This window comes from Podarcis filfolensis, assembly GCF_964270895.1.
Source record: "Podarcis filfolensis genome assembly, chromosome: 13".
NCBI lineage: Eukaryota > Metazoa > Chordata > Lepidosauria > Squamata > Lacertidae > Podarcis > Podarcis filfolensis.
The window spans coordinates 14,028,562-14,050,845 of NC_139615.1; the positions used below are offsets into that span (position 1 = coordinate 14,028,562).

Here is a 22,284-nt window from a genome sequence, read left to right on the forward strand (position 1 = left end):
AACTAAAACAGCATTTTGTTTGAGATGTAATAAGGATAATGCTTCTTTAAAACACATGTTTTTACAATGTCCTATACTTGGGAGAAAGCAGTGGATTGTATTAATATGACTGTACAGAAAAGCTAAAGTTCTCAGAGGATTATACTCTTTAGAGCTACATACCTACCATATGGAATTTGCAGTTGGACAATGTGAATGGATTCTCTGTGCCCTTACTATGGTCAGGGTTCAAATCCCCACGTAGCCATGAAGCTCACTGGGTGACCTTGGGTCACTATCTTGCAGCAAAACCTACCTTACAGGGTTGTTGTGAGGATAAAATGGAGAAGGTAAATAACCACATTTGCGCTCCTCGGAGGAAACATTGGATATACATGTGATACTAAAAAAATAAATAATAGCCCACACCATCCTCCTTGGGCCCAAAGGTTCCCAGGCAATCAGAAGCAATGATCCTTATTCTCCACAATGGCAGCCTTACATCCTTAGACTATTCCTAATTTGACTGCCTCTGAGGGTTTTGTCCCTATGGCACCAACACTGCACTTGAACCATTCACTCACTATTTATGTTTGCTGTTAGTGACTCCATTTGATTCTTCCATTCTTCTCTGGCTTAGCAGAATGGGGTGGGGATCATCATCAATGAGACAAGTTTCATTTTGCCTCACATCTTCAGGTATGTGGAGCATTTGAATCCTGCTGCTGCTTCCAGGTGAGCTAATTTTAAACTTAGAGCAGAAGATTCTGGTGCAGATGTTTTCTTTATTATAAGGGGAAATGCTTTGTCTAAATGATCAGCATATGCAATTCAAACTGGCATGTGTTTTTACACATAAGTAGGAGGAAGTAGGTGTCGAAGACCAGATACTGTTGACATGCTATAAAATAAGTTGATAGCCTTGGCCAGAGCTCAGAATCAGCTGTTGGTCAATAGTAGTCCTAAACCAGGGTTTCCCAAACTTGGGTCTCCAGCTGTTTATGGACTACAACTCCCACCATCATTAGCTAGTCAGGGATAATGGGAACTGTAGTCCAAAAACAGCTGGAAATCCAAGTTTGGGAAACCCTGTCCTAGACTGTTACTTATGTGACACCCACCTCACCAACTTACTATGAGACATGTCTGGAGTGTAGGTTTCCACAGAACTTTTGGCAGGAATGGGAAGGAAATATGTGGCCCTCCATGTGCTATTGGACTTCATCTCCCATCATTCCCAGCCAGTGTAGCCAATGATCAGCAATGATGGGAGCTGTAGTCCAGCAATACCTGGAGAGCCACAGGTTCCCCATCCCTGGCTTACAGCCTAACAGGGTAAGGGGTGTGGAATGGCTGGAGGCTGCAAGAGACTGCTAAATTCACACCTCAAAGGCTTCTATTTGTCTTTGTCAGCAGTTTTTGACTGCCTTGCAACAGTTGACAGCCATGTAATTTTGTGTTCTTATTTCCTACTGATCCCACTGAAGAAGTGTGAATATACTGAAAAATGTCCTGTTTCTGAACATGGGGGTTCCAGATCATGGTTCATCCTCTATGAATTTGTCTTCATGAATGTGACCTGAGGTTAAGTCCCAATAAATTTATTCATCTGGACAAGTCAGCACTATCAGACACATGGAACTGAAGAACCAGTCAGCAATTCAAGATTTTATTTTGGTCGGCTTATCCAGTTCCCCTGAACATCAGAAAATCATATTTTGGGGGTTCACTTTAATCTATGCAACTGCTTTGTCAGCCAACTTCCTCTTCATCTTCACTTTAAGCACTTGCCGCAAACTCCACACCCCCATGTATTTCCTGCTCATCCATTTGTCCATAGCAAACATGTTTTGTATCTCGGTGACAATTCCAAAGATGCTCCAGACTACTTTGGCTTCCAGAAAGACCATCTCATTTTCCGGCTGCATAGCCCAGGTCTACTTTTTCTTGTGGGCTCTGGGAACAGAGATATTGCTGCTTTCCTTTATGGCCTTTGATCGCTTCATTGCCATCTGCCATCCTTTGCAGTACACAGTCATCATGAGGAGGGAAATGTACATCGGGGTGGTGGCTGGAGTGTGGGTGGCGGGGATGATCAATTCTGCCGTTCACACGGGGCTTGTGCTTCGCCTTTCCTTCTGCGACTCCAACATCATCAACCACTTCTTCTGTAACTTGCCTCCTTTGCTGATGTTGTCTTGCTCAGACATCAGCCTCAATGAAGCCATGGCTTATGTAGCTGATGCGGTCTTCTCCATGGGTAGCTGTTTGCTGACATTAACATCATATTTGTTGATTCTGACAACCATCTTTAGAATTCAATCTACTGAAGGGAAGAAGAAAGCCTTCTCCACTTGCTCTTCCCACCTCCTTGTTGTCAGCTTCTACTTTTCCACCATCATCTACACATACATGAGGCCTACCTCAACTGCATCCCAAGAAGAAGACAAGGTTATCGCTATCCTTTATTCAGTGGTGACTCCTGTGCTCAACCCTGTCATATATTCCTTGAGAAATAAAGAAGTTAAAGAGGCACTGAAGAAGCTCACAGGTAGAACTCTGCTGAGAGTTAGTGTTGGGTAGTGGTTTGAGTGCTGGACTTTGACTGAGAGAGATTTGGCTTTAAAGTCTCACTCAGCCACTGAGTGTTTTCTCTCATCTAAACCTATCACATTGGATAAGGTTGTGAGAGCCATGTACATTGCCTGAAGCAGCTTGTAGTTTAAAAAAATGTAATATCTAACTAGATAGAATCATAGAATTGTAAAGTTGGACCTTGGATCTTTGGTAAGGAAAACCTATGCTTTATCACTGAGCCACAGCCCTTCCCGATACTAATTGGGAAAGTATCAAAACTAGACTTGGGGGGTTGCTATAGGAATATCCCTAAGTGTGCAGTATAAATAATACTATGATTGATCATACTACATAACCAAGGGATATAAAACACAGACCCAGCAGTGTCTTCCTGAGGGAGATCCATTTGGCCAATGTGACCAGTGCCTAGGGAAAGGCCCAACTGGTTACAATAGAGAGCAGCTCCCTGTAAATTTGTATCCATAAACTAAGCTTCAGTGTTTATTAGAACATGGCTGTGCAATTTACTTAGTAGGCAGGGTGCAATTTCCCTCCATCCCTGCTTACTAAGTAACCTTCAACACAGCTCAACACAGAGCTGGCTCATTTTCTGTTATGTGTGTATTTAGTTAATTAGGTAGGCAGGCAGATAACTTTATATACTGTTCTATATTTCAAAGAAACCTCTGGATGATTTGCATGATCATAAAAGCATCAACAAAAAATACAAAAAATAATTATTATTCCACGTTGTATAGAAGTGCAAAACACTTGGATAAAACAACCTCTTAAAACAATAGTGTCAGAGCTGCAGCTCTGACAAATAGCATAAATGAAAACAACTAATATATGTGGACCATAATAATTACTAGTAGTTCCAAAATGTAGTAATACAAGAAAGATAACAGTCCCTACCAACCAGATATGCAAGAGTGTAGCTTTTAATGTTTGGTGTTCTTGTTGTTGGATTTTTTCCTGTGTTTTTGTTGGAAGCTGCCCAGAGTGGCTGGGGCAACCCAGTCAGATGGGTGGGGTATAAGAAATAAAAAGTTGTTGCTGTAGTTGTTGTTGTTGTATCTTTAAAGGGAGCAGTAGCACTCAAACCTGCTGTCATCTCCCCAACTTAAGCTCACACTACATGGTGAGGCAAAATTACACACACTCTTCCCTTAGAGCTCCCTGCTCTCACCATGGAGCACCCAGAGGCACCTTTGCTGCCTCCAGTGACCATCCTTGTTAAATGCATATATTTACACGATTCATTAAAAACATAAATAAACAGTGATGCATGGTGATGTGGCACTTGTAGGACTCCAGAAGATACAGCTGTCAAAAAGTATATGGTGGAGAGAAAGACCTTGACAGAGAGATGAAGGTGGTCAGAGGATTGTTGAAGCTGGGTGGATGAGAAAGAAACAGGAAAGCCACACTAATGACTCTCCCCATATCACCCCTTGCCTTCAGCCTCTCCCATTTCCCCCCATCATTCTTTTATGATAACCCCTTTTATGCAAGCACCTTCCTTTCACTACAGCTGCTATTTTTCTCATTTAGATAGTGCTTTAATGTGCAAATGCAGCACACATCACATCAGCAAATAACAGAATACATGTCATTAGCACCACTTCAAGAATTTTAACCAGAACACTTGATCCCATTGGCATAGCCAATAAACATAGCCAGGCTCTGGATCAGGGTTACTAATTGCTTCATGCACTCCTTTCTGCATAGGTTTCCATGGGCCCCTGTTTTTTGCGCGCGCACTCACGCACACACACATTATTGGTAGGTATTTGATCGGTCAATACAAACTGGAACCTGCAGTGGACTGAAGTCAAAAACCAACCTTCAGCACCATGGAGAGCTGCCCTGGAAGATTCACAGTTCAACCTTCATATTTGGCATGCTGGTTCGCTCAAGTGAAGGTCACTTCTCACCATTTAAGTTAATGAACCTAAGTTGTCTATGTCCCTTAATTTCAGTAGGTCTACTCTGACTAGCATTGGACACAGCCTATTATTATTATTATTATTATTATTATTATTATTATTATTATACGCTTACATTTGTTAACTTAATAGATGTCTGGTGGATTTTCTAAATGAAGCAACCACACTACAACTTGCACTATGAATGAAATGCAAACTTTGTGCCACCACACCACACATAAACCTCAGCTGTAGGGCCCAAATAGGATCCCCCAGTGTTCTCTATCTTAGCGTTTTCCCAAGCTACACCTCCTCTGCAGCTACATCCTCTATCCCAGACCACACCACTCACCAGCCCTATTTTTCACCCTTATTGGGTGTGCTTGCCTGGCTGGAATGTATCTTTCTATTTAGATAAAGCTCCTTGCTTCCCTGGATGGATGATAGATAGGCATGTAAGCATGTTCATCGTAACCAGCGCACTGTCCAAAGGTAAAATTTGCAATCATTGCTCCACCCACTTTTACCCACCACTGGCTTGTATGGCCTGGAAGGTTGCTTGGGAAGGAATGTGACCTTGGGTCTGAAAAATATTCCCCTGCCATACACAGAATATGTCCAATTCCCTTGCCTAGCTTAAACCAGTGACATTCATTCTCCTCCTTTGTCATTTCCATGTGGGAATTCTTGCTGGAAACTGCATTTTTCAAAGCATGCTGAGGATTCCTAGAAGGACCCATTAGACTCGTATTGGAATTACAGAGGTACCTCAGGTTAAGTACTTAATTTGTTCTGGAGGTCCATTCTTAACCCGAAACTGTTCTTAACCTGAAGCACCACTTTAGCTAATGGGGCCTCTGCTGCCGCCGTGCCGCCAGAGCACGATTTCTGTTCTCTTCCTGAAACAAAGTTCTTAACCTGAAGCACTATTTCTGGGTTAGCGGAGTCTGTAACCTGAAGCGTATGTAACCTGAAGTGTATGTAACCTGAGGTACCACTGTACAAGAAAGTTCTTTGCATCTCTTCATTTAATTTCTCTAGGGGTTAATTAAAACTATCCATTGATTCCACAAGGACAGTGCTCAATTGATCACTTTGGAGCTTCGTCCCTGTAGCCAATTGTTCAATTTTAGATCAGAAATCAACTTGGTGAAGAGAATCACTAATGCAATCCCTCTCAGAAGACTCTAAGGCAGCATCCTCAACTCCCCATGCTACTGGGGGTAAATGTTTTGTTTTAGAATGATGCTGTTATTTAAAATGATCAGACAGTGAAGCTGAGTTAAGCTTTAAGTGACTTTTTATCGTGGGCCAACAATTAGTATTAATCGTAAGCATGATCGCAGCTTATCAACTATGAGTACCATATGGTAGTAATGACTCCTGCTTATGTGTCCTGACTCTTCTGCCAGTGCTTGTCTAATGAAACATGCATTTGTGAATTTGCAAACCCCACATCAGTTTTCCCATCTGTGAAATACCCATCCACAAGATCACCTTACATGGACTGCCTTTAAAGATGTTTGAGAAAGTACAGGAGCTCAAATATTGATTTGGGGCCAGGCTGTTTGAACATATTATGCAAATATTGTACCACTTGTGGCCAATATGAGAAGAATAAAGGACTTACTTTATGTCAAACTAAAAGACAAGTGGTTCCATCCCCTTTTCAGAATAACTTGTGCCCCTTTTCCCAGAAGTTTCACCTTTTCATATAAATTTTATCAAAGTTCAAGGAGATATTTCAGCCATGCAAAAACAGTTGTGATATGAAGTAGGACCATAATCAGGGAGGGCTGGAGGAGGGTGGCCCAGAGAGGGTCCCTGGGTCTGAGGTTCCCCACATCTGACCTAAACTCTTTCAAGGACAGAAAATTACAGAGACAGACATTTTCATGACTTTATCAAATGCCATAAGTGAAGGTGTCAACCCAATATTAATTGAATGAGAGTTCCACAATTTGAGGCCACCACTGATATGGCCCCCATCTCTCACACTCACCAATCTCAAGAATTCCAATGATACAGTATGAGTGTATCCTAAACATTAGGAAGAACTTCCTGACAGTAAGAGCTGTTCGACAGTGGAATTTGCTGCCAAGGAGTGTGGTGGAGTCTCCTTCTTTGGAGGCCTTTAAGCAGAGGATTGACAACCATATGTCAGGAGTGCTCTGATGGTGTTTCCTGCTTGGCAGGGGGTTGGACTCGATGGCCCTTGTGGTCTCTTCCAACTCTATGATTCTATGATTCTATGAGTGCACTGGACTGATTGCTGGATATCTTAAGGTTATTGAGTGTTTAAAAGTTTTAAATTGTGTTCTTTTTATAATGTCACTTATATTGTTTAGTTTACATATATTACATTTGCAATGATATTTTCCTGAAATGCCAAATAAAAGATCTGTGTCATCAATTAATTAAACACCTTGGAATTTAAGTGATGGGAACAGCAGAAAATATTGAAGACATGGCAGTGAAAAGGAGACCTGACAGAATTCAAACACAAAAGATTGACTTTCTGTAGCTCCAAGCATGGGGAGGAAATGGAACTGTGCCCATCAATTTTGTATGGTTCATCCTCATGTTGGCAGGATGTCTGCTCAGAAACCAAATACTCAATGGATTCCTTCCCCAACCTTCCCCCTGCCATTTGTTTACCAAATCCTACTGCAATTAACAGTGCCTTTGCCTCGTGGCTTTGTAAGGAGAAAATCCACCAGGTCCCTTTAGAATTCTGGTCCTGTGGACCTAATGGGAATTTAAAAGCCCCTTTTCTAACCATGCTTAGTACCATGATGTCAGCAACCAACAAAGTATCTGAAGAAAGATCTTCTCCAGATATAGTACTAACTGAAGCGGCATTGCAGCAAAAGAATCTTCAGTGCTTGGACTTCCCAATGAATGGTGCAGAAGTTCCAGTTTTTATCCAGTGGACATTTGTCATCTACCTGAAAATTATCAGAAAGCTAACAGAAATTTAAGGTCTATCTACCATAGGTTACCTAAGGGTGTGGTTGTTTGGTCAGCTGGCTGGCTGGTTCCTTCACTCATAGAAGGAAGGAGATAGCGTTTATGTGGTTTTTAAGTAGAAAATTGAGCAACTTATTGTGGGGGGCTTTTTTGTTATGTTGTAGGTAGCTATTGCATAATTTGTTTGTGGAGATGGTTACACGTTACATGTCCAAGATGACTGTACATTAGTGGAAGTTTCCATTGTTGTGTCAAGGAGATGGTGTAGAAAAAAATGCTTTAGGTTTATGAAATATTTTAGCACACGACCTCAAAACTATCAATTATTTATTAGGTGATCACAGACTTGCTAAAGGTGTGAACCTGGAGTTCATTGGAGTCTTCTTCACCATCTGAACCAAGCACTGATAGATCAGTATAATTCAAATTATTTTAAAGGTGCCTAGAATTCAAGAGAAACCACATTTAAATTTGAAAGGAGCAATTCTGACAAATAAGCCTGAGATCCGGACAAAAAGGAATACTTATTCACACAGCGCATTGCTAAGCTATGGAATTCGCTACCACAAGGTGTGGTAACCTGGGTGGCTTTCAAAGGGGCTCAGACAAATTCATGGAGGATAAGGCTCTCCACACTGGCCTTATGGGTGGTATGGCTCTAAATACCAGTTGCTCCGAATCACAAGTGGGGAGAGCTCTGCCGTGCTCGTATCCTACTTGTAGGCTTCCCATTGGCTGGTCACTGTGGGAAAAGGATGCTGGATGAGAGGGGCCTTTGGTCAGATCCAGCAGGACTCTTCTTATGTTCTTATGTCCAACAAGAGTTGATCATGGGTTAGTTGAAAGACTGCAAAGTCACACAAAATGCATTGTTCACAAATACTAAAACTGTTACCCCTTGCATACGTTTCCAAGGGATTGGTTCCATTGAACTCAGCAAGACTTACCTCTGAGTAAAAACAGAAAAATCAGGATGTAAATCTTCTATTTGACATACCTAAGGCAACTTGAATTATAGGCTGGTGCCCATTTTGCAAGCATTCAATTGACGAGTGACCTCCAACATTCTGGACCCAGAAGAGATGGGGTGGAACTGGGGGACAGAACAGTGTGTAGCAGGGCGGGTGGGCTTATGTGCATTCCACCAATGCACATGGGGGCCACGAACACAATCCCACACGAACACAATCCCACACAAATCAGGGGTTGCCTGAAATTCTAACCCTCGTCTCTTTATCTGCAGCTCTTGTTATGTCTCCAGGAACCCCTCTGGATGATGAGAAGAGGCAACCAGTCCTGTTTGACTGAGATTGTATTTTTGGGCTTCTCAGACTTCCAGAGCATGCAAGCTCTCCTTTTTTTGCTGGTACTAATGTTCTACTTGGTGGCATTGATTGGGAACAGCCTGATATTGATCATCACGGTTGCCGAGCCTAGCCTTCACACACCAATGTACTTCTTCCTCCGGAACTTGTCCTTTTTGGAAATCGGCTCCACCACATCCATCATCCCGAAGACACTTGAACATTTACTGTCAGAGAATCAGACCATATCCTTTGTGGGCTGTGGGATTCAAATGTATTTCTTTATTCTCTTTGGTATTACTGAGTGTTGCCTTCTTTCTGTCATGGCATTCGACCGCTACGTCGCCATCTGTAAACCCCTGCAATACTCCTGCATCATGAGCCCTAAGGAATGTGCTCTGCTGGCTGCTATTTCATGGGCCATTGGTAGTTTGGTGGCTTTGGGCCAGTCCATTTCTATATTTACTCTTCCCTATTGCGGCCCTAACAGAATCAGCCATTTTTTCTGTGATATTCTGCCCGTTTTGAGACTGGCTACCACCGACACCTTCAAGAATGAAGTGGCAGTTGCTACGGTAACTGTGTTCTTTATCCTGGTACCATTTTTGCTCATCCTGTTGTCGTACATGCTCATCATCGCCACCATCCTAAGGATGCCTTCAGCCAAGAACAGACGCAAAGCCTTCTCCACCTGCTCCTCACATCTCATTGTCGTTTCTCTTTTCTACGGAACTGTCACTTTCACCTACGTTCGACCCAAATCAGTCTATTCCCTAGACAGCGACAGGATCCTTTCTCTCCTCTACACAGTAGTGACACCATCATTCAACCCAATTATTTACAGCCTGAGGAACAAAGAGATAAAAGCTGCTTTCAAGAAATCAATAGCAAGGAAGGAAGGTCTTCCTTAGATAATAATCTAGCTGTATCAAACCAATTCCATTTATCTGTTGCACTACAGCAGGAATCCATTGATACTGTATTTTTACATTGTTATAACCTGCCCAGGGACTTTATAGTAAAGGACAGGTAAGAAATTGAGATGATAAGAATAACAATAACATTTAAGGCATTTATATACTACCTAATCATTAGCATCTGTAAGGGGTGTACATAAAATAAACCACACAGAATAAACCAATAAAACTGAACAGATACCTGAACATTTCCTTAAAACACCTGCTGGAATAAGGAGGTCTTTGTCATGTGCTTGAGGTTCAGCGTGGAGGGTGGCTAAATAATAATGCTGGCTGGCTGGCTGGGTGGGTGGATGGGTGGGTGGGTGTGTTGCAAAAACGGGACTCCACAACGCCATCCAGTGTCACGGTGTTGGAATGCATAAACAACACATATAAACTGATGTTTCTTTGCCAGTGTAGCTGAGTCCCATGTTTCTTCCATTTCCCCATTTCATCCTCACAACAAATCTGTGGGGTTAAGTTAGAGATAGTGCCCAAAGTCACACAGTGAGCTTCATTGCTGAGTGGGGATTTGAACCCTGGTCTCCCAGGTGTTAGTCTGACACTCTAGCCATTACACCACTCTGCTTTACAGCAGTGACCATTTTGCATGCGTTCAATTGACATGTAACCACCAACATGCGGGTCGTTTTGGACCTGGAAGAATGGGAGCAGAACAAGGGGTGGAACGGGGTGTGTGTGGAATAGGGCTTATGCGCACTTTCCCAATGCACGGGGGGCTAGGAATACAATCCCCATGCAAATTGGGGATTGCCTGTATTATTTATTCTCTGTGATGCATAAGAGCATAACTACATGTTAGGGAAAATCGAACGCAAAGAGGGTATGCCGTTGGCATTGGTTGATTCCTCAGTTCAGGAAGGCTCTGCACTGCAGCTGGGAAGTCCGCTCCACTTCACTGTGGGGAGGAGTTGTGTGGCCACCCCCTCTCCTCCGGGGGCAGGGGGACAAAGTCCCACGTTGCCCGGGGGATCCTGGCCACGTCATCGCCCAGCCGGCGGGAGCTTGAGTTGGTTTGCATCCGGTGGTTTACCCTTACTGGACTCCCTGCGCAATGGGCAGGAGTCATATAGTCGGGTCCATTCAATGCCTAAGTGAATACTGCTCACAGTCTGAATCAATAATGTTGTGGCCAAAATTTGCCCAATAACATTAACATAATATCTGTGTCCTGGTGTCTTGCTGCAAATGGTGACCAGTTATGTATTTAACTTTTCATCTTCCAGGAGCCAAGCCACTGCAATGGGAAGAAATACCTTAATACTGGGTTAGGAGCTGTTGGGATCTGTGGATACTGCCTCATGTGGTGAGCCACTGAGCTGCAGGTAACAGCTTCTCAGTGATGCACCCTGAGGTCCTAGACTCACTCCTTATTTCCAGGCCACTGGATCCCCCAAGGCAGGAAGACATATAACTGGCTTCTTATTTCAACAGAACTTTGCTCAGGCAACACAAATTTTTATTATTTTGGTCACAGACCAGTTCCAGCCCACATACAATATCAAGGAAGTCATAAAACACGAGAGATACATTTGAATTTGCAGTTAGGTATAACAGGGACAATACAGATATAGCAACAGTTTAAAAATATATAAATTAAAACTTAGTCACCAACATATAACCTAAAATTATCATTTAAGGCCTTAATCATTATGATAGCACAGCTTGTTCCCTAAGTTTTATGGCAATCGCACAGAATTTGGCTACCCTTAACGTGATCTCAGGGATTTTAGACATTGAAGTTCAGAGCTCAAGCAACATGGTCTTCCAGATCTCTGGCATATTCTTGTACCCTTAGTTGTTTTTTGGACTATCCCCATGACTTTCCTCCAGGCCACACTTTTGGTTGGCCCTACTCTGCATCCTCTTTGAATGCTTTTTCCAGACTTAGGTTTGTTATTGAACAGTGATAATCTCTGTTGTTTGCGTGCATGGATGTGTTTGTATTCTAAACCTTTGATGATTGAATTGCTGGAATGCAGCATACTGTATAAAGTTCAAAGTCCCATCAGTTGCTCTGCCTATTTTTCACCTCTTGCCACTGCTGTCATGGGAGGGTTTCCCACAAGGGGAAAGCCACTTCCGAGCTGGAGAGGAGGTGGGGTTGCGGGCCCACCCCCTCCCCACGCACGCGGGGGCTGGTTCTCATTAAGGAGATTGAAGCCTAAAGAAGATTGGCGAAGCTTGGAGAAGTCATAGAATCATAGAGTTGGAAGAGACCACAAGGGCCATCGAGTCCAACCCCCTGCCAAGCAGGAAACACCATCAGAGCACTCCTGACATATGGTTGTCAAGCCTCTGCTTAAAGACCTCCAAAGAAGGAGACTCCACCACACTCCTTGGCAGCAAATTCCACTGTCGAACAGCTCTTACTGTCAGGAAGTTCTTCCTAATGTTTAGGTGGAATCTTCTTTCTTGTAGTTTGGATCCATTGCTCCGTGCTCTGGAGCAGCAGAAAACAACCTTTCTCCCTCCTCTATGTGACATCCTTTGGCAGTAAGCGAGAGCCTCACTTCTAAGACCAGAAGGATGAAAATTGCACCCTGGAGAATATAGTAGCAGACAAAAAGATCAGGCTGGTGAAGGATCTGGAAATTAGGGACAGAACTGCGCAAGAAAGGAAGTCGTTGAAGGAAGATATAGCTAATGGCTCCATAAGGAGATAATGTCGCAGGAACCCAGTGACAAAAGCAGGCAGGAATGGATATTTACTGATTGTGAGTGAATCATCAGGAGGGCTTTGAAAAATGCACAGCCTTGTTTCGTCACCGCCTGTGCCTCTCATCCCATCTGCATCTATCTAAGGCATTTGTGGTTTTTTTACTTCTGATGCTATTCATCTTCAGTTCTTCTCTACAAAGTACATCTCAGCAGGAAAAGACAACTAAGAACCTCCAACCCCCCACACATGCTTTTCATTTTCTTGTGTAATGGTTAAGATCTTGAGGTATGAGCTGAAGTCAAGCACATCAGGCAAAGACATGGGAAAACAACTCTGATGTGGGTGAGTTTCTCCCCCTACACTCCAAGATCCATATTAAGAGCCTCCTTTCAGAAGTGACCATTGTTGAACAAGCACTATATGTGTGTGTGTGTGAGAGAGAGAGAGAGAGAGAGAGAGAGAGAGAGAGAGAGAGAGAGAATATATGTCCCACCTGTTCTCCAAGGAGCTCAAGGTGGTGTTCATGGTTCTTCCTCTCTCCATATTATCCTGTCAACAATTCTGTGTGGTAGGTTAGACCGAGAGATGGCGACTGGCCTAAGGTCACCAGTGAGTGTAACAGCTGAATGGGGATTTGAACCCTGGGCTCTCAGGTCCTAGCCCAGCACTACACCACACTGGCTCCATATGTGTGACTCAAAATGCTGTGAGAACGGTGTTTGTGTGGCTTGAGAAGAGAATGCAGAATTAGTTGGGATCCACGACTGGGAAGGACTCAGTTGTAGACTTTCATTGAAAGGAAGGACATATGTGATGAATGAAGGGTCAAGGGTGAAAGAGGATCCTGATGAAATGGAACAAACTGTGGCATAGAGCAGACCGCATTGTGTGATCTGACTTTTGGGTGTTCCTGTCTTCCAAGTTAAGGGTTCTTTTGCCTCCAGTCTTGTGATCAGGGCTGGGCATTCTTCCACAGCAAGTAAGGTTGAATTCTGCATCCTCTGTTAATCAAATGCATTTGTGGCTGCTTGATAATTTATGGGTAGGTTATTTAACTACTGCTAGTTATGGGGAGGGTTGAGTGTCTCAGTTAGGTATGGGGCAGGGGTGGAGAACCTCAGGCCTAGGGGATGAATGTAGCTCTCCAGGAGGCCTCTCTCTCACCTAGAGGAATGTCCCTGGTCTTCATACTCTCCTCAAGTGCCCCTGCCTGCTTGGAACCTGATGTCAGGTAGCAGATGTTGTGGAGTTTGCCTGAGTTCTCGGAGAGCCTGTGCTGGTCAGAGTGGACAATACTAGATGGACTAACAGGCAGCCTCATATGTTCATACGAAACCCTGACCCCCGAAGCTCAGCCCCCTTTCAGTAGCTTACCAGGTATGCACCTTGAGGACTAGCTACTTCCTCCTTATTTACAAAAACAAACAAAGCAGAAACAATGCTAAAATTCATCATATATACAAATAGCGCTCTCATTTTGCTGAGCACTTGTCCTTATGTAGCCAAAATTATACTATCTGCACATAAGAGGGAGGTATCAGGAGGCTCGGGGGAGCCTCAGGGTTTTTCTAAAGCTACAATTTATTTTTTTAGGAAAAAAACCAAGCAGGGACCATTGCAAATAGTCCAATTAAGACTGTGCATGCTCTGTGACCACGGAGTATTCTTGGACCAGGGGTGGGGGATGGAAAACCAGGTGGGCTGGAGGACTTCCGGGTTGGCGCCATCGCCGAATGGCGGACTCCCTCCGAGCTCCGGAGGGAGTCTGCTCGGCAGGGGCTGGGTTCTACCGCACCGGCGATGCGGGGACCCTTAGAAACCACGGCCACGGAGGCCGTGGACATGGAGACTCGGCTTGCACCGTTAGCGCCCTCCCGACTCGTGAAGGAGCCTTTTTAAAGGCTACGGATCGGGTGCCGGGGAGAAGCGTGGTGCCTTGAGTTTTCTGCTTCCCCTGCTGAGCGAAGCCGCATGCCATCCGGCGGAGAGCGCTGACTTCTTCCATTGAAAATTCGGACTTTTCAACAACAACCCGTGAGTAAATTTGGAAACCGGGCTCAAAAGGAGGAAAAAAAAATTTTTTTTTTTTTTTTCGAATTGGATACGAGCGGGGGGGATCCAAAAAGGAAGTCAGTCCCCTCCCTATTGTAAACTTTCCAAAACAAGGACGGGGAAACCAAGACCCAAAAAGGCTTGCATTGCTGATAAAAATCCAAAATTCCACGATGGGGAACTACAAGAACTGTGCTGGAGGAGGAACTGGAGAAGGGAAACGCAACCCCCCCCCCTGGGAACCGGGGCGACTGAAGAGAGAGCCTGGTGAAAGGAGTCGGAGATTTTGACAGCTGTCAAAATAGCTGTCAAAGTCGAAAAGCGGAGTGGATTTTATTATGAGAACTTGGCTGGTTAAATTTGATACAATTTGATACAACTTGTTAAAATTTGGATACAAAATGGCGAATATGGATAACAAATTGACTTTTGGATTAGAGGAAACAAAGTCACAACAATCCCCCTTGAGGAGTTTCGGGACATTACAAGGATTGGGAAAGTGGAAAAACACCAATGGAACTTTACAGGACTGGTTATCTTCTGGGAAAGCTGCAAAACGGAAATAACATCTCGTCTTCAGGGTGTTTTCTTTTTTGTTTTTTTAAAGGAGACAATAGATTTTTCTATTGAAGAAAGGAAGGGACTGAACGTAAGGTTTTGCCCCTGAATAACAACCATCCCTGCAGACTTACCAAACTTTCGAATTACAACGTTTTAGCAGCGGAACAAAGGGAAATTAGACTACAACCTGGAAAGAACAATGGAGGGAGTTCTATTACAGTTTTATTAAAGACTGAAGTTAAAGTTTTGAAAAATAATGATAATAATAATAATTTTGATTTTCAAAAAAATTTATTTTTAATTTTAAAAAGAAATAGCCAGCAAGGAGTTGGGGAAAAGTTGTGATTTATGGCCTTAAGAATTCCAGGCAGACACTAGGGGTTGATGGTCAGGGGGAAATTAAACCGGAGACAGGGGGGGGAGAACTAAAACTCCAAAGGCTTGCCAACTTTGTTATTTTTTGCTGAATTGGTCTATTATTCATTATATTTTTTTTATTTTCTACCTTTTCTGTTTCTATTATCTGGGGTGCTTCTTTTATTAAAAAATGGAAATTGTGGAATGACATGGGGTGGGTCTTGGGGAAAGAACACTGGGTTTTTTTCTTTTTTTTTTTATTATTATTAAGGGTAAAACAAACTAAGTTTCAATTTGAATGGGGAACTTGTTTGGCCAACAATATGAAAGGGGAATATGGTAGGGGTGGGGGAAGGGGGGAGTCCCGTAAAGTGATATTTTTTGTATTTTTGAAAAATTTTAATAAATATTATTTTAAAAAAAAAAAAAAGAAAACCAGGTGGGCTGGCCAATGGAATGATTCTGAACATGAGCACCTTTTGTTGCCAGTCCCCACTCTAGGACACCGACCTTGAATAATTCTTTTTATGTTAACCCACTTACTCATTCCTTTGATATGCAGTCAGAGCCTATGCAATGCAAGTGTTGAACCATGTACACCAGCAGTTATCAACCTGCGGGTCCCCAGATGTTGTTGGACTACAATTCCCATCATCCCTGAGCTCTGGCCTTGCTAGCTAGGGGTGATGGGAGTTGTAATCCAACAACATCTGGGGACCCACAGGTTGAGAAAGGTACACAGTCCTATGTATAGCTGAAGGCTTGCAAGAGAGAGCTTCATTCATTCTCTCCTCTCCAGCCCCACACTCATTCTCTTAAAGGTGTCATGTATTTGATAGGCAAGGACCACCGTTTTTGTGTGCAGAATCCTTGTAGAATCCATGCATTGCATACAGAAGGCTATGGGTTCAATAACTGGTATCACCAGTTACAAATGACTGCTGGTAAGATAGTTGGAAAGGCATGTACCTGAGACCTTAGAAGTCCACTGTCAGAGTCAATAATACTGGGCTAGATGGACTGATAGTTTAAGGCTGTGCTGGGGAGTCCACCACCTTTTAGGTGCTGTTGGACTCCAACTCCCATCAGCCCCAAACAACTTGGCCAATTGTCAGGGCTGATAAGAGCTGTAGTTCAGGAGTATTCAGAGAGTTACAGGTTCTTTGCCCCCGGTCTAGGTTACATTCATATCTTCACATGATCTTCCTAGGTTCAAGCTACCACCATGAATCCAACAGACTTCGGAAACCATACAATCATTACTGAATTTCTCTTGCTGGGATTTGGGAATTTGGGTCGTCTGGATCTCCTCTTCTTCTTCATCTTCCTAGTGATCTACATTGTGACCATGGTCGGCAACATCCTCCTCGTTGTGCTGGTGGTATCGGACCACAACCTTCACACACCCATGTACTTCTTCTTGGGAAATCTGTCTTGCTTAGAGATCTGCTACAGTTCCAACATTATGCCCAAGATGCTAGCTGGCCTCATCCTCTACCAGGGCAAAGTCATTTCTGTGGCAGGCTGCATGACACAGTTTTATTTTTTTGGTTTCCTGGTAGTTGCAGAGTGTTATCTCTTGGCTGCCATGTCTTATGATAGGTATGTGGCAATATGCAAGCCATTGCTCTATGTGATTGTTATGGATGGCAAAACTTGTGTTCAGCTAGTGGCAGGGGCTTGGGTAAGCAGTTTGCTGGTTATTAACCTAACAATATGTTTAACCCAGCAATTAACCTTCTGCGGTCCCAACACAATTGACCATTTCTTTTGCGACTACAGCCCATTGTTAAAGCTGTCTTGCAGCAACACCCACATGATGGAGCTGGGAACTACTCTTCTGGCGGGCCTTTGCTCCCTGCCACCCTTTGCTTTAACTCTGGCTTCCTACAGTTCTATCATACGAGCCATTCTGAGAATCCCGTCCACTGTTGGAAAGCAAAAGGCCTTCTCTACCTGCTCCTCTCACCTCATGGTAGTGTCCATCTTCTATGGCACGATCATTATTGTCTACCTATTACCAAGAACGGATGCAATGCGAGATTGGAACAAGGTCTTTTCTCTCTTCTACATAGTCCTGACCCCATTGCTCAATCCCCTTATATATAGCCTGAGAAACAGGGAGGTGCAGAATGCTTTGAATAAAGTGCTTCTTAAATTACTCATTTACAGAACTGTAGCTTAAGACGTCTGGCTACTTAGGACTGCGGCCACCTAAGTCCTACTCAGAGCAGACCCATTGAAATGAAGGAACCAAAGTTTTTCATGTCCACTGACCACAATGGCTCTACTTTGCGTTGGACCCACACTAGATACCAACCCTTGTATTTGTCTTGAAGAGAGGAGTGAGGGATCTCAGGCACCTCCATATGGCCTTCAGCGCTTTCCCCAGGCCATACATCCCTCCCCAGGCCACTTGGCTCAGGTTCCCATGTTTGTACCCTCTCAAGCACTTTTCCCTGGCCAGAATGTGACCTTGAAGTGTAATGATAATGCTGGCTGAAGTGTGGTGTGCATGTGTATAGAAGAAGCCTTTGTGTCTTGTGTGACTGGAATGCCACTGACAGTACAAAGATAAGATTCATATCCATTACGCAGATCACTTTCATCTCTTGACCTGCCTATCACTTGCATCTGGCCCCTGGAAGGTTGCCCACAGTGGAATGCGGCCCTTTGGCTGAAAATTTCCCCCCTGACCCCTTCTTTAAAAGATATCATATTCCTTTGGAAGGGGCAGCTTTTGGCAAAACATTATGAGGCTGGAGTTTAATTCACCTGCATCTCAAAATTCTCTGTTTCTCCATGGATGCCTCACACAGATCTTACTATACAGCAGTTTGACTTGCAACAAATGCTTACTCCTCGCAATCATGGCATTTGATCGCTACTTAGCCATATGCAAACCGCTTAGCTACAGGACCATCATGAACTTCAAGGTCTGCCTCTAGCTAGCAATTGCTTCCTGGTTAACTGGCTTCTCGGTGTCTTCCCTAGCCATTGGGACAGTGTCCACAATGCTTTTTTGTGGTCCCAATGAAATCGACCATTTTATTTGTGATATGGATCAGTTAACCAAACTCTCCTGCAGAAAAAGCATCCTGGCAGAGATGACTGTCCTTATCTCCTGCTCCATCGTGACTATAGGGCCCTTTGTGTTCATCATTGTCTCGTATGTTTACATCCTGTCAGCCATTTTGAGAATTGCCTCCTCCACAGGGAGACAGAAGGCCTTTTCAACATGTGCTTCCCACCTTTTAGTGGTGAGCGTATATTATGGGACCATCATGATCATGTATGTGATACCCACAAAAAATCAGTCCCCAGGCTTCCATAAGGCAATATCTGTCATGTACACCATTGTCACGCCAATGTTTAATCCTATCATATACAGCCTCCGGAACAAAGAAGTGAAAGGGGCCTTCAAGAAACTTGTATTTCATAATCTTGGCATGGATTAGGACATCTTTGCCAATCTGGAGTCCTCCAGATGATTTGAACTATATTGTTGTTGTTGTTGTTGTTGTTGTTGTTGTTGTTGTTGTTGTTGTTATTTCACCCTATTCCCATAGGCCTCAGGGTGATTCACAATATAAAACTACAGTTACCATCATCCCTAACACTGGCTATGCTGCATAGGCTTGATGGGAGTTGGAGTCCAAAACATGTGGAAGGTACCAAACCAGGGAAGGCCGTTAGGGTGATTGTGGTGCTTCTCAAGCTACTTCAGCGGTATGGGAAGTTGAACAAAACATTGGTAATTCAGGGTTCAAATGCCGGAAAAAGGTCTCTGCATTGTACACATGAGAAGATATACCCCAGACCCTGGACTGGTGGTAATAGTAATCTTAGAGTAGAGATTTGGAACTTGTGCCTTCCAGACAACATTAAACTGTACAGTGGTACCTCGGGTTAAGAACTTAATTCGTTCCAGAGGTCAGGTCTTAACCTGAAACTGTTATTAACCTGAGACACCACTTTAGCTAATGGGGCCTCCCACTGCTGCCGTGCCGCGCGATTTCTGTTCTCATCCTGAAGCAAAGTTCTTAACCCAAGGTACTATTTCTGGGTTAGCAGAGTCTGTAACCTGAAGCATCTGTAACCTGAAGCGTATGTACCCCAAGGTACCACTGTACAAGGATATGTCACATACAGAAATTCTAAAACCAAGGGTGGGGAAACTTCTTCAGCCCAACGGCCAAATTCCCTTTTGGGCAGCATTCTAGAGGCCGTGTGCTAATGATGGGTGGGGCCAGAAGCAAAAGCAGGTGGAGCAATAGAGGGGCTGTGTACCTTTGTGCCACATGCTGCATTTCAGACACAAAGAAGGTTCTACACTATCCTGCACAAATGCATGCTTCTCTTCGTCCAGGCAAGAAGAGCCATTTTCACAGTTCAAGGACACATTCCAGCCAGGCAAAAGCACCCAAGGAAAGAGTGTCGCAGGACCAGTGAGGGCTGTGTACTGGGGAGGGTCCCAAGAACCACATTTGGTACATTGAGCACAAGTTCTCCACCATGCTTTAAACCTGTGGTGGCCTCTGCCTTGTGGAATGATGCCTCCAAGGACCTCAGGCAGGTTCCAGCTGTGGATTGCTTCTAATAGCATTTGTTTTTGTACCTGTTTACCTGGGCGTTTTCCTAATTCCGATTCCTGCTGTTCCTGGTTGTTGTGACTCACTCTTGAATGTTATTTTATTGTGTTGGTTTCGTTGCTGTTGTTGTTTTGTTGGTGAATCGCCTTGGTATTTCTTTCCAAACTGAAAGGCAGTATATATGAATTCTTTTAACAAAGAAAGTAAAGAAAACTGCTCATGTAAGCCCTATCAAGCCCAAGACAATATGTACCCGCCAGGCCAGCATTATTAATTATCTTTATTATTGTTTCCAGGAACCCATAGACACAGGATGTGAAGATGGGCTGCTAAAGTAAAGGACTTCTAAACACAACAAATGTAACTTTTTTCTCTTCAAATACCCACCCCCCTTTATCTCTTCCAAAGGAATAAATAATATAATGATGAACACTTGTGGAAGCTGAGTGTTCAAGTCAACTAAAATTGCAACTTCTGTGTTTCAGAAGTGGAACACTTCCAGCTATCCAGTGTTAAGGATTCACAACAGCAGATGAATCATGTTATCCAAGAAGCTTAAATATATTGAAGTCCAGAAGGAAACAAAATCCTTTTAATGAATAATGGGCTTGCGCTTAAAAGTAAAGCACACAACCCACCATTTGTGCATCTTTTTAATCAATAATTTTAATTTATTTTTAAAAAACATAAAATAAATATGACACTCAGCAGGGTGTCAGTAAAAAAAAACCCCTAACATTTTAAAAAAAGAAATATTCACTGGTTCACCAAATAAGGACTCAAATGTTCACCAAATAAGGACTCGCATAGCTTAGTTCAAGATAAACATGCAAATTGAAAGTACCTGGGCTTAAAAGAGAGAGAACATTCATTTATTGAGTTGCATACTTCACTTCAAGTGCAGAAATAGAGGAGGAGAAAAGTCTCTGTCTCTATGTGGAGTGGGGGTCAAAATTAAGAACTGGGTTTATACCATGCACTGGACCCCATATAGTATATTAATAGGACGTGGGTGACACTGTGGTCTAAAGCACTGAGCCTCTTGGGCTTGCTGATCAGAAGGTCAGCAGTTCAAATCCCTACAATGGGGTGAGCTCCTGTTGCTCTGTCCCAGCTCCTGACAACCTAGCAGTTTGAAAGCACACTAGTGTAAGTAGATAAATAGGTACTGCTGTGGCAGGAAGGTAAATAGCATTTCTGTGAGCTCTGGTTTCCGTCACAGTGTTCCATTGTGCCAGAAGCAGTTTAGTCATGCTGGCCTCAGGACCCAAAAAGCTGTCTGCTAACAAACGCCAGCTCCCTCGGCTTGAAAGCGAATTAAGCGCCGCAGCCATAGCCACCTTTGACTGGACTTAACCGTCCAGGAGTCCTTTACCTTTTACCTTTTTACCTAGTGTATTAATGTAATTCAGTGTAACATTATTCACTATGCAGATCTGATGCACAAGAAATTGGCACAAAGCAAGCTGGTGTAAGTACAAGAAGTGTAATTTTACAGCAGATACAAACCCCATTCAGCAATGGGACAGCTGCTGCTGCTCTGTCTAACTCTGGCAAGCAAGGCTTTAATATGGTGTTTGGGTTGCCAGATCACATGACTGAGCTGAAGAAGCTTAGGATTCAGTCTAAGCCCCCCGCTCTCAGGTCCTGTCTCTGCCATGCCCCAAGAACTCTCCATTTGGGGGACTACACCGGCCTCAGCTCAGCCAGCTTCTACTCAGCCAGGATGAGCTGACTGCATCAGCATATTTTTGGCTGAGCTGGGGTTGGAGACTTAATGCCAGTGGAGTCCAGCTAAGCTGAGAATCAGCCAAATGACCTCAAGGTTAGCACAAGAGGAATATGAGCAAATGAAATAAAGTTCTCTAATTACTTGTGCATGATTCTAGAGATTCATACCCTGCTCCTCATGTAGCAGCCTCCAAGGGTACCCAAAAGAAAAAAGAAAATTAAGCAATGTAAAATAATTAATCATACACAACAGGAACAGAGCAGGGGGAGAATGACCACCAAATAAAAAATTAAAAAGGGGTCTAAAATGGCTGGCAGAATAAAAAGGGAGTCAAAAGGCATCAAGGTTGGCTTCCCTGGGGAAAGCGTTCCAGAGCCATAGAATAGGTCCTAACAAAAGTCGCCATGTACCTGACCTCTGGTCTATGACACATATCTTAGACACCATTTGGAGTGCTCAGGACATGAGTCAGTTAAGATTCCATTCAGTGTGGCTGGGCGGTGGAGGGACAAAGCCTGCATTGTAAAGGGGAATCTTGCAGTGCAATTTCTTTGATTCACATAATTCAAGTATGGGGAACTGTTTTCAGC

The 22,284-nt window shown here is 43.5% G+C and overlaps 4 protein-coding genes across 4 annotated transcripts; all 4 read left to right on the forward strand.

Moving 5' to 3' along the window:
• Positions 1-1,614: 1,614 nt before the first annotated feature.
• LOC310748550 (olfactory receptor 13G1-like) lies at positions 1,615-2,562 on the forward strand (the record flags this gene model as incomplete). Its single annotated transcript, XM_083584401.1, has 1 exon — positions 1,615-2,562. One exon carries the CDS (start codon positions 1,615-1,617, stop codon positions 2,560-2,562), a length of 948 nt encoding a protein of 315 aa, XP_083440527.1.
• Positions 2,563-8,730: 6,168 nt separating this feature from the next.
• On the forward strand, positions 8,731-9,669 carry LOC310748551 (olfactory receptor 10A4-like; the record flags this gene model as incomplete). The annotated part of the gene is made up of 1 exon (XM_083584402.1): positions 8,731-9,669. One exon carries the CDS (start codon positions 8,731-8,733, stop codon positions 9,667-9,669), a length of 939 nt encoding a protein of 312 aa, XP_083440528.1.
• A 7,049-nt stretch (positions 9,670-16,718) lies between these two features.
• On the forward strand, positions 16,719-17,555 carry OR6S1 (olfactory receptor family 6 subfamily S member 1; the record flags this gene model as incomplete). Its single annotated transcript, XM_083584406.1, has 1 exon — positions 16,719-17,555. One exon carries the CDS (start codon positions 16,719-16,721, stop codon positions 17,553-17,555), a length of 837 nt encoding a protein of 278 aa, XP_083440532.1.
• A 568-nt stretch (positions 17,556-18,123) lies between these two features.
• LOC310748555 (olfactory receptor 10A7-like) lies at positions 18,124-18,828 on the forward strand (the record flags this gene model as incomplete). The annotated part of the gene is given in 2 exon segments (XM_083584407.1): positions 18,124-18,315; positions 18,319-18,828. Coding segments are annotated over 2 exon segments (702 nt in total).
• Between the last annotated feature and the right edge of the window lie 3,456 nt (positions 18,829-22,284).